Raw genomic sequence first — 12,905 nt, 5'->3', positions numbered from 1 at the left:
GAGGAACTTTGTCTCTGATGTGTGGATATTTTGTTTTTTCTTTCAGTTCCGTGTTGTATTATTCACTGTTCCCACCACTTAAACTCTGCACTGGAACTAATCTGTCACCTTTTGCTTATTTCTACAATGGGGAAACTTCCTGTGGGGACCAGCACTACAGGACCATCCTGTGGTTGAGCTAAATTGCTGCTTTGCTGCTGATTCCCTGGGGAAGGCTTTTTATGCAGCTCAGGTTACAATTGTTCACCTTTTAAGCACTTCTGGGTCTTGTGAGGTCCAATACACCTGGGTTGTGTAGAAACTCTGGTCTGGGCCTGAATCTTTTCAGAAAACTGCACCCCCTGCAGTTGTATATTCCTGACCAGTCTCCACGGAGTCGTCCTGTGCTGATTGGGGAGCAGATCAGCTGTCCTTGCTGTGCCCCAGTGTTATCCCGATGGGCCTGTCTCCCCCAACCCCCACACTCCAAACACTTCCCATGGGACAGGACTTGCACCGGTCCCTTGTGACGACTCACTGGCCTCTGTGTGGCTCCTTTTTTTCAGTTGTTGTGGCTTCTTGCTCCTATGTGGTCCACGGGAACACTGTTAGTAGTCTTGCTGGCCTGGGGGCCACCAAGGCCCTCTTCTCCCCTGCTCCTCCAAGCAACTTTATAGGAAGGACACAGCAGTGGCTTTTGCCAGCTCTTGCTCCAAGTGCTCACCAGGGCCAGCTTTGAGGTGGCCAGCATTTGAAATGGCTGGAGCAGTTCTTTCTTTCTCTCATCGTGGTTTCTCCCACCTTCATGCACTCCATAGATCTCTCCTCCTCTTCCCTTGAGCTCCAGCAGCCCCAGCTTGGCTGTCATTGCTTTTTTTTTTTTTTTTTTTTTTTAGTTGTAAATTGGTTGATTTGTGGGAGAGAGTGACGCTGGGGACCGTGTATTCCACCATCATGACCAGAAACCACCTGGTATTTTTTCCCATCACTTTATTTTCAACCTTTCCATTTCCTTATGTTGTGTCTCTTGAAAACAGTTAAAGCTGGATTTTATTTTGTTTTTCAAATCAAATCCATCAATCTCTGATTAAAACTGGCATATTTAGTGTATGTATTTTTATTGTGATGACCGATATCTTTAGATGGGCATGTTTCTGCTATCTCATTTTGTGCCTTCTACTTGTCCTTTCTTGCCTTTTTTTTAAAAAAATATTTTTTCCTTTCTTGGCTTTTTATTTAAAAATATTTATTACGTTGTTTTTGGTTTTATTCCATTTTCTCTCATTATATTTTTGGTAGTTAGGTACTTTCTATTTTTGTTTTTCATGTATGCTTTCAAAATATTTAATGCATTTTTAAGAAGAGTCTAAAGTTTTTCAAGAGCCTAACCTCCAGCCAGATTAATACAAGTTTCTAAAACCCTTTAACTCCATCTACCTCCCAGTGACTTATGTTATTATTGTCTCCTTTTCTGGCACCACCACTTTTTCCTTAAAGCTCAAGACTTCTTTTTTTTTTTTTTTGTCTTTTTTGTGACCAGCTGCACTGCGCTTAGCCAGTGAGTGCCGCCGGCCATCCCTATATAGGATCTGAACCCGCAGCGGGAGCGCTGCTGCGCTCCCAGCGCTGCATTCTCCCTAGTGCGCCACGGGCCAGCCCAAGACTTCATTGTTTTTAATAACAAAATATTATTTTGTTGTTTAAAGTGTTTTCTCATTTAAATAATAAATCAAAAATATTAATATTTATAGTCCTAGTACAACTCTTTTTCTTCTGTTAAAACCAGCAGGTGGCACATGTTCTATTTTCATAGCTTTGTTAACAAGTACAGTTTTGTTACCCCACAAGTTAGATATTAGTATTATTTAAAAATATATCTATTTAGATTTACCTAAATATTGACAAATTTCATCATTCACTGTTATTTCTTGCACCTCATTCCTTCCTTCTGTGGTCATTTGTATTTTCCTTGAAATAAACTATATACTTTAGAAGTTCCTTGAGTAAAGACCTTTTTGTGGTAAACTATTTTTTTTTTAACGTTAATTGTCTTTTTTTACCACTGTTTTTGAACAATTTTTCTAAGTTGACAAAAATTTTCTTCCACTACTTTAAAGACACTCAATAGTTTTCTGGCCTCCACTGTTGCTGTTGACAATTCAGCTGCCAGCCTAATTATAGTTGTTGTGTAGATGATCTGGTGTTTCTCTTTGGCTGATGTTAAGTTTTCTTTGTCTTGGTGTTCTGCATTTCCCTATACCATGTCTAACTGTTGCATTCTTTTTATTTATCCTGCCTGTTATGTCTTGCCTTTTCTTCACCTGTAAATTCATGTCTGTCATAAGTTCAGGAAAATGATCATCCCGTTTTGTCTTTGAACATTGACTCTCATTTATTATTTCTATTTTGTCTTTCTAGAATACCAATTAGATATAGGTTAGATCTTTCCATTCCATCTCCAAATCTCTTACATTTATCATCTCTGCATTCTGAGTTATTTCTTCTGCTTTTTTTCTGGTTCATTGTGTTTCCCTCAGATGCATCTTTTACTTTGTTTAATCCTCCATTGAGTTTTATGAGCTTCTATTTTGTGAAATTCACAGAAAATAAGAACAGAACCACAAATACCTGTGTACTTTTCACCTAGTTCTCCAGCTGTTGCCATCTTGCTATTTCCATTTATGTGTATTTGTATATCTATATATGGATATGTGTGCATACCTGTGCACACATATACACACACATACATATATAGACACACCCACACCATCCTACTTGCCTTTAGGAAAACCACCTGAAAGTAAGCTGCAACCATCATGCATGTTACTTTTAAATACTTCAGCACACCTGTCTCGAGAACAAGGGCATTCTCTTATATAAACATAATACTGTTACCACACACAAGGAAATCCACAGCAATTCAGTAATATCATTCAACGTATTGTTCATACTCAAATTTCCCCAATTGTTCCCCAAATGTCATTTATATCAGCTACTTTTTTTTTCCTGATCTTGGATCCAATCAAGGTTCACACAGTTATATTTGGCTGTTTTGTCTCTTTAGCTCTCCCATTCTAGAACAGTACCCCATATTTGTCTATTCTTCATGACATGAAACCTAGGAAAAGTATAGGTGAAGTGAACATTCCCCATTCTGGAATTATCTAATGGCTTCACCATTATTAGGCTTGGGTCAAACATTTCTAGCAAGAACTACCACCTCTTCTACATTTATTAGCTAGAATTCTCATGGAAAGAAAAGCTTTGCCTCCCTTTCCCTCCTTTTTGGCTATCTATATAGACTTGTTGATTTAAAAAAATTAATGTGTTATCATTCATTACCATCATTATTCTTTCTGATGTTCAAATTACCCAAAATTAGGCCAGTGAGAATCTTTTCAAGACAATTATTTTGTTCTGACATGACACTTAGTTTTTTAATAATGTTCTTGCTTTCTGGCATAACAACTTGCTTCAGGCTAACATTGTACCTTCCCTGCTGCAGCCTAGAATTAGGCATTTCTCCAAGAAACACTAGTTCCTTTTAATGGGGATGGTATTCAGAAACCAAGATCTGGGCATTAGGTATGCTCATTGCCACTGGAGCGTCCCACATTGTGTGTTTCAACAGACTTTACATTTAAAAAAATCCTCTGGTTGTTTTTCAGATCATCCTGATATTTTTAAAAAATTATCTCTTGTTCCACCAAATTATATTTTAATATTATGTGCTAATAGATTTTTGTTAAAATAAGATAGAGGGGGAAGAGGAAGAAAAGGAGGCGGAAATGATAAGGAGGAAGGGGGTGCATATTCATTTATCAAGTAATATCAAGCAGAAATACCTTCGAGATTGTCGTGTGGGCTGCTCTGGATCTGTAGAGCTGAGTCTATTGCATTTTGTTCTGAAGTTTATTGGTGGATATCTGTTGATTGCACCTAGGAAGAGAAAAGTCTGTGATGAATCTCTTATTCATAGCTGTTAGCATTACTGCAGTCTGCTCTGGACACAGTGCTACCTCACTGTTTTCAATATCCATCAAAGAGAAATCCCAGCTAAAAGAGTCTAATGGAAGAAAAGCAGATTTCTCAAGGGAATCTCTAAAACTGAGTTTAGAAAATACATCTCCTCTAAACTTACAGGTGAATTCAATTAACTTTTCAAGAAGATGCCCTTCGCTGCTGAAGTCGGTCAACCATTAGAGGAGATACCATAAGCCATTCCTAATGGGCTGGCCTTTGATTGGTATCAACTAATCAGAATAGTTATTTTTTATTTGCTCCTTTGGAATATCAAAATGCAAAGGGAAAAAGACATTTCTTTTATGGTCTTTGTATCAACCATCAACAACGTAACATCAGTGCCATCTTAGGTTTAATTCATTAGTGGCTCATTTCATTTGGAAACGTATTAATTTTTCATAACAATAAAGCATGCCTCTTCTTATACTATTTAAAAATTTTAAAGCCCCTTTTGATGGGAAACTTTTAAAAATATATTTCCTTAAAGCACTGAATCAGATTGTTAAACACATTTTTCCTTCTGGTGATCCAGGGTTATAAGTAGCAAGTTTGTCCTTGGCTATGATATGGCTCATCTCCAGAACTGCTATTGTAGGCAGGGCTGTGCACTCTACACTGAATGGCCTAAGACTGTGATGCTACCCTTATTATGCATTGGATGGTTACTTTTTTATCTGTCTTAACTCTAAGTATCAGATTGTCTGCAGTTTTGCTTCTCTCGGAAAATGTGTTGATTCTGACATGGACTGTGCTTGATAGCCAACTCTTATTTCAGCAGAATGTTAAATAAGAGTCACAAAGACTTAGAAAAGGGGATAGATTACAAGTTCCAGAAGGGCAGTGACCGAGTCTGTTTTGATTACTCCTAGATCCCCAGCCCCTGGACAGTGAGTGGCTCAGAGTCGGGGCCTAATCAATACATTTAACGTTGAACGGGTGAGTGAGTCTGTGGGCCTGCTGTGGAATTACGTAGGTAGACTTGAATATGTCAAAGGCTTTTTTTCTTTTTTTACTTTTACAGCCACATTTTAAAGATTGGAGATTTCTAGATATCTAAGTTCCAGGAAAGTAGGGTATAACTGCATCATGGACATAGTTTTCCAAAAGCACTGTAGCTCATGTACACTAAGTACTTTTTTCTTAAAACATCTCTTCCCCTTTCCTTGGTGAGGGTGTGGGGGTAGCGCCATTTGTCTAGTCATATAATTTGACTGATTACCATGAAACACCACCAAGAATTTTGCGGGGGCTGGGGAAGGAAATTCCATCTTAAAACTTCCAACTTCTTGTCTCATAAAGAGCGTTTCTTTTCAAATTTATCAGTCTTTCAAGGTGTTCTCTTTTTTTACCCTTACGAATACCTTCTGATTACTTCCTTCAGAATGGTCCCTAACTCCCATTTTTTTTTCTTTTTTTCTGGCTCTTCTTTTGGGTTCCTATTTCAGAATACATCTACACAAATTTCATTCTGGAGGTTTATTGCTCCCATACCAGTGTTTCTTCAACCATAATGTGCATAGGAATCACCTGGGAGGTCTTGACAAAATGCAGATTCTGGTTCAGAATGTCTGGGGTGGGGCCTGAGGTTCTGCATTTCTAATAAGCTCCCAGGTGATGCTGGTACTGCTGGTCCTAGACTCACACTCTGAATAGCAGAGGACCAGAGGACATAACATCACCCCCATCAACAATTTCCAAAGCTCCTCAGGCCTCACCCTGCACCGATTAGTCAGTGTCTTCACATCCTTAACTGGTCTCACAATGTAATATCAGTGACAAGTTTGAGACACAATCAGGACCTCACTTGAGCAACACTAGATACTCCTTAGCCTGTGTGTTCACTTTCCTGTATTTGGACTCCAAGGGATCCTTCACCATGAAAACTTTAAGAAATTCTACCAAGTGCTTTTAAACCTTCAGCATTACAGCAGAACACAGCTTCTTTGTATCCATCCTGTTGCATTCGAAATGGATTGCACATTTTCAAGGCAATCTCACTCCAAGAAAAACAGCCTGTGTTTTTTATGGGCACCAGTTACACTAATTACCGGCATCGTAAAAAGTTATTAACAAGGCTAAGAAAGTTTTGTAAGGCTGTATCTTTCATTCTGACAGGTAAAATGGTACCTCCTAACACTTCAAACTCTGTCTTCAGACCTTGTAAAAGCAAGGCCAAGAACTGTTTTTCTTTGGCTCTCTCTTTTGGTGCGTTAACTGATAAAACTTTCCATCAAAGGACCGTGTGATAATGTTTCATGGCAAGGGTTTGTTTTGTAGCTGAAGTCCAGGCTGTGATATCACACCCCCACACTATACTGCTCCATGTAGACAGATGTGGGAACAGCTGCTTGTTATGATTGCTTCTCCATAGGAACCAAAGGCATAAAAAAGATGAGCCAGGAAATTAAATGCTTAGGAATCAGAGATTTTCTCTCGTCCATCATTACATATTTTCTTTTCTGACCTGCAGTGCCCTTGAAGACAGACAAGAGGTTTCCAGAAATCCATATCAGCTCATCAGCCTTTTGGGGGAGAATACCAAGTATACTCTTAATGTACATAAAGAATAAACTTTTATGACTTACGCCTGATTGAATTTATAAAGGATTTCACAAACTTCACACCATATCTGTGGTCAGGTTTATGAATTCGGCCAAGCTGGATCAAGTGGTGATCCAAAGGGTAGCTGGCTAAATCTTCCAGTTCCTGGTCATTCCAAGCAGCACCAAGGGAAAACACAAATACGGCATAGCCCTGACATTTGGCTCGCAAGGATTCTTTCTTTAAGGTTTCCCCATCCAAGTGATTGGTTTCCCCAGCAGATATTACAAATATGACTTTGTTTTTTCTCAGGTTCGGTGTACTTAAAAAGACATTGTCCAGAGTCCACTGTAAGGCATGACCAATAAAAGCGTCTCCATTTAGCTGTTGAACTGATTCTTCCACATGCCTCTTCATGAGGCGCTTACTGCTGTAGGTGGTAAGGTTGAACTCGGTTCTAACAGGACTCTTCTGAGTGTTGGGAAGGAAGTCAGGGGGAGCATGGCTCAGTAGGGCCACCCGGTCTCCAGTGACAGAGGTCTCGGGCTCAGGGGTGATTTCAAAATGATCTAATAGTGCTCCCAGGAAGCCTCTTATGTCTTCAAAGTCAGTACTTCCCACATTCCGGGAGCCATCCAGAAGGAAAGCAGCATCTATGTAAGACTGCACAGGGGGTGGTCTGGCTTCCTCGCAAGAAGCATCTGGTCTGCATACATCTGTGAACCAAAAGTCACTTAGGGTTACTATGCAGAAATGGACAGAAAAGGAAAGATAGCATCTCAAATATTTTAACATTTGGAAACTGCATTGTGTTTGATGCTAAAATATTTTCTAAAGGACTTTAGTGTCAACAACAGGAAGATTTCCTAGTACATGGTTTGCATCTATCTCCAAAAAGTACAGATTTTATACCCAGCCTGTGTCTTGGATTCCATTCACTAATGCTATCATCCTTTAGAAAATTAGGCTGGTTTTTTTTTTGTTTGTTTGTTTGTTTATTCCTTTTTGTCTTTTTTACTGACTGGTAACGGGATCGCAACCCTCGGTGTCGCGCCCGTACCGGGGACCAGCAATGGGATCGCAACCCTCGGTGTTGTGCCCGCACCACGCTCAGCCAGTGAGCGGGAACCGGTCTCCACATGGGATCCAAACCCTCGGCGGGAGCGCCGCCACGCTCCCAAGCGGCGCACTCTCCAGTGCGCCACTGGGCCGGCCCAAATTAGGCTGTTTATAACAGAAGTTTAATCTTGGCTGTGCTTTAAGTTTATAAAGTTTGAAGTAGTCAATTTATCTCATGCATGCAAGGGTATACTGTATCACAACATAAAAACTACTGAGCTCTCCAAACTGACAATATACAGGTTAAACCAATTCCCCATATCACTATGCTCACCTTGCTCTACTAATAAAAAGTAATCTGCTTAAAAAATAAGAGTGAGAAAAGCAATGTATCTTCTATTTCAATTTAAATAAGAGTTTATAACTCAATGTCTATCAATGTGTGCTCCTGAAGGACAAAGCTACCCCTTATCTTTGTTTCTCCATGCTGCTTATTAGTTGAAAGTTCAATACATGTTTGTTAGATAGATGAATACAAATATTGCATATTAATGAAATTTCTTAAAACATGAGGTCACTTAATAAATATGCATATCTCATTAAACAAAAAAATGAGTAGTAATAAAAACAGAGAATGGATTTTATTTAATCTGACCACAATGGATATTCAGAGGAAAAAAAAAAAAGAAAATTGAAGGATCTTAGACGTCACCTAATCTTCTAATTTTACAGAAGATGCTGAGGCCAGGAGAATAGAATCATTTTGCCAAAGGACACATCAGTATTTCTAGAAGTTTCTACATATGAAGTCAGTGTTTTATTGTTGGACATGAGGCCATGCAGTGTAGCAGTGGGGAGTTCCCTTGGCTTGCCAGCTGGGATGCCTGGGTTCTGGTTTTTGCCTCAGGAACAGACATGCTGTATGCTCCTAGCCAAGTCACCACTGGGCCTCAATTCTGCACAGTTCCTCTGTACAATTAGGTGGTAGGACCAGATTCACCTTGACATCCCTTCCAGGGATGACATTCTATAATCCTGGGTTTTCAACAATAGTTGATGGTTGAAGGTGAGAATGGCCTCTTTAAAAACCAAAGAGAAGAAAGAGAAATGGAATAACAGGCATGTGGACAGCTGGTACTTAGCTACAGGCAGGGGCTATTAATAAAAGGCATTAGATGAAAGATTAATGACCAAAATGCCGATCCTAGGGGAAGCAGCAAACTTCCTAACTTTACTCTTGCTCATGCAGTCAGTAAAGATGTGACTCTGGACATGTTATGGTTCCCTTACCAAAATTTAGTGAAATTTTATGACTCTGTGTAATGGTCATAGGACAGGACGGTCACCTGTGTGCAAGGCAGTTTACAAAATCAGGACAGCAGGCTGCCCATTTGCTCAGTATTGTGGGTTTTTAATTGCAAGAAACGACAGCCAAAATATCTTCCATTATATGCCTAAGAGACAAAACAAGGGTTTAAGCCAAGAAATGAAGCCAAAATCTATCCCCAGTCACACATGTGCAACTTGTGACTGTGCAACATACCAGCACACTGTTGCAACTGACATGTTTAAAGTGCAACTGAGAATACATAGGGTGGGATGTATCTTCCCAGAGTACGGTTAGCACTTTAACTGCTTTGAGTAAGGTTGCCAATGCCTAAACCAACCCCGTGCATTCGAGAGCATGAGAGTGAGAGCAAAAGAGAGAGAAAGAGAGGAGAGAGATTGATAAGAGGGAAGGAGAGGGAAGACAGACAGAAGTGGGGGTTAGACGACCGGAAATCCTACTTCTCCTACAGAATCACCACCTCCCTCTGAGGTCATTTATATGGCAAGCATTCACATCTCATTGACACACATGGAGAAAGAGAAGAATCAAGCATTTTCTTCAGGCCCAAATGGAGAGTTTCAGGGAGCAGAAGAACGAGACTTCTGTCATTCATAAACTGCAGGCAGTTTAGAGACAGCCTTCTTGGGTTTGATCTGGCTATGAGGCACTGAACAAATTATTATATCTCTCTAATCTTCATTTTCCTCATCTGTAAAATGGAGCTAATAATAGCACGAATGTTTTAGGATGATAATAAGGACTGAATGACGTAATTCATTTAAAGTGATTAGAACAGCACTGGGGACATACTAAGCACAATAGCTTTAGTATTAGCTCCCATCGTCACCATCATCTATATTCTGCATAGCGATTAGAACAGTGCCTGGCCTACAGTTAATGCTTGATAGCTATATTATCTATAACATCCATCAATAATCTCAGAGGCTTCTAGTCTTCATAATTATTAGAACACTCAAATGGAAGATTAGAGTCCAGTTTTCTAGTTAGACCTACAGATTATGTATAAAACACTGCAAACAAATCCCCACTGCAAACCTATTTGATAATTAACATTTGAGAGTCCTCTTATCAGTGTAAAAAGAGGATTTTCAGTCAAAGCCTCTTTTCTGTGTGAATTTGCATGAATTTCTGTTATTTTCTACTTCTGCTATACTAAAAAATCTCCCCAAACAGATACGAGGGTGCTGAATTGCCTTAATGCATTTCTTTGGGCTGTGAATGTTTGAGATTTAGAAAACACATAAATATACTTTATAGCATTAAAAACTTAGCAATGAGACAGGCTAAGCTTTTCTAAAAATCATTACATTTTCCTGGAAGCTGCATTAAGTAGACAGGGCTGGTATTCAACCCTCCTGCTGAGATACATAGGAGGAGCCCTGCTTGCTGAGATCCGAGTTTCCTTCTGTGGAAGATGCAGTGTGACGAGGTGCATCCAGATCCCCAGGGAGGTCCTCCCAAGGCCATACTTATCCCTGCTGCCAAGTTCCAGCCACTCCGGCCAACAGTGACTCAATGTGTTTAACAGGCCTGACCAAATTATCTTTTTTCTGTTGGGTCTTACCGTAGCAGAAAGTGCACCGCTGGAGTTTCTCTAATGCTGGTGTGTAGTCAGCCCCAGAGGGAACCACTATTACTTGGAACATGCCAGTGTCATCGATCTGCAAGAAGCAGAAGAGAAAGAACAGTTTAGCGGTAAGGCTGCAAAAATCTCCTAGGACTTTCAGAAAACTGAGATCTGGAGAGGGCAACACTGCTTCTTCTAAGGAACTCATGGGGAGGTGCAGCATGTCAGCATGGCTAAGAGCACTGCCTGGGTTTAAATCCCATGCTCTCCCTTTAGCTGTATGACAAATTACTTTGCCTCTCATTTTCCTCATCTGTAAAATGCTAATACTACTACCTAACAGGAGTACCGTATCAAATGAGCTCATAATTGTAAAGCACTTACTGGCACAGAGTGGGTGCTATGTGGGTCATTAAACACCACAGAACGCTTTCATATCCATTACCTCAAAAAACCACTGAGTTAGCTCTTATGTTCGTCATCCTTATTTTACAGATGGGGAAACTGAAGCTCAAAGAAAGGTTAAAAGACACTGACTAAAAGACACTGGACACCAAAGCCATTTAAGGAAGAGGACTGGAAACCTCCCATCCCCCAAACCCCAGAGAACCATGTGAAGTCACAGGCTGCTCTTTACGTAACTATCTTTAGGTTCCACTATGAACTAGTGTTAAAGCTGGCTTTAAAGTGCAGCCCTCTTCCCTGAAGAATCCCCAACCCTTTCCATTTGGCTCCACTGTTAGTAACCCACCTGGGGAGTTTGAAGGTAGAGAGCAGGGAGATTAGGAGGCTCTAAATAATCAGGAATAATTACCTTGACAGTTAACTGACTTGGAGATAAGTGACAGTTGAAGAAAAATTGTAGGTATGATCCTATCTAATGCCTAAGAGAAGGGTCAGATGACATTTAAGTTTTACACTGTGAATTCTACAGTCTTAATCCAATGACTTTCCTCTTTCTCTGGGAAGTTTCTTTCCCATAGTTAATCCATAGAGGCAGGACTTCGGCAGTCAAATTTATAAGGGATAACCCCATCTCTCTAATCAAAGCTGACTAGACTAGGGATGGTGTTATTTACTTATTTTTTTTCTTGCAGCTGGCTGGTATGAGGATCCAATAAACTAAACTGAATTTGGCCTGAGGATGCCTCTATACTTTGAGTCCTTACATTATGAACTAAAACTTAAGTTAGTACACAAACTAGCTGAAAGCCTAATTTAGGAGTATACTTTTGTAACAGATAGCTGAGTCTCAGGCAATCACAGAAGTTGAGCTTCAGTGAATATCAGGCAGCCAACTGATCAGCACATGTTCAAATGAGGCAAATGCCAAGCTGTAACCAATCAAGCTATTTCTGTACCTCACTTCTGTTTTCCCTCCCCAAATGCTGCCTGCTCACATTACAAAGTGCAGCTCTCTGAACCACTTCTGGTTCTGAGGACTGTGTGATTCGTGAGTTGTTCTTCACTCAATTAAATTCTGCTAAATTTAATTTGTCTACAGTTTTTTTTAACAATTTGGTGCCAGAAGTGAGAATTCCAAGTAAACCTCCAGTGACCCCTGGGAGCAGTGGGTGACCAAACAAAGGTACCCTCTGGGACAATTGTGCTTATTGATCTCTTGCAGCAGCTGGGATAGTGGATGAGTTCTCTGTTCCATTCAAGCTCCACAAACTTATGTTCTGAGCTGTTTGAGTTTATCTGATCAATGTTTAGACTGAACTGGGTGCAGGATAAGACTGGATCCTATAAGTAACAGGATCAGATCCGGTTAGAGGCCTCAGGTGTCTGACTGGGTCAGACAGAAACTGGACTGAGTTCAGTAGGTAGGTAAGGTTACGAAAAGACAGGGGTGAATAGTGGGTTCATCTAAATCCAAGGAGTCTGGGACTCTTCCGTTTTGGAACCTGTACTTTTGTAATAGCCTAAACAGAAGTGACTCTATTTTGTTAAACTTCTAAATGTAAAAGTTTTTTTTTTCTTACTCTTTAACCCGAACCACATAGCTTACAGCTGACATTAGAATACAATGACTCTTTTTCACATGATTGCTAGAACATAATGACTCCTGCTCACACTGTACATAGAATATTATAGAAGAAAATATTAACCCAGATGGCCATTCTTTTTTTTTTTTTAATTTATTTTGTCAATATACAATGTAGTTAGTTATTGTGTCCCATCACCAAAACCTCCCTCCCTCCTCCCTCTCCCCCCCTCCCACCCAGATGTGTCCCCTCCTTTTTCTCGTTGTAAGAGCTTCAAAAAAAAAAAAAAAGTCGAGGTTGTTAAATCTTCCTCTCCCCCCCCCCCCCCCCCCCGCCGCGTTTGTTGTTTTTTTTTTTTTTTTTTTTTTTTTTTTTTTTTTTTTTTTTTTTTTTTTTT

General features: G+C 39.9%; 1 protein-coding gene across 1 annotated transcript in view; it reads right to left on the bottom strand.

Annotated features, from left to right (window-relative positions):
- The window catches only part of COL6A6 (collagen, type VI, alpha 6), a 66,855-nt gene that overhangs the window by 6,739 nt on the left and 47,211 nt on the right, over nucleotides 1-12,905 (bottom strand). The window contains exons 15-17 of the mRNA XM_008572006.1: nucleotides 10,518-10,614; nucleotides 6,588-7,259; nucleotides 3,825-3,918 (exon numbers count right to left, since the gene is read on the bottom strand). Coding sequence (XP_008570228.1) covers nucleotides 3,825-3,918; nucleotides 6,588-7,259; nucleotides 10,518-10,614 — 863 coding nt within the window. The remainder of the gene's footprint in view (nucleotides 1-3,824; nucleotides 3,919-6,587; nucleotides 7,260-10,517; nucleotides 10,615-12,905) is intronic.

The sequence above is a fragment of the Galeopterus variegatus genome, unplaced genomic scaffold, assembly GCF_000696425.1.
Source record: "Galeopterus variegatus unplaced genomic scaffold, G_variegatus-3.0.2 Scaffold743, whole genome shotgun sequence".
Lineage (NCBI taxonomy): Eukaryota > Metazoa > Chordata > Mammalia > Dermoptera > Cynocephalidae > Galeopterus > Galeopterus variegatus.
This window is presented reverse-complemented; position numbering and strand designations above follow the sequence as displayed.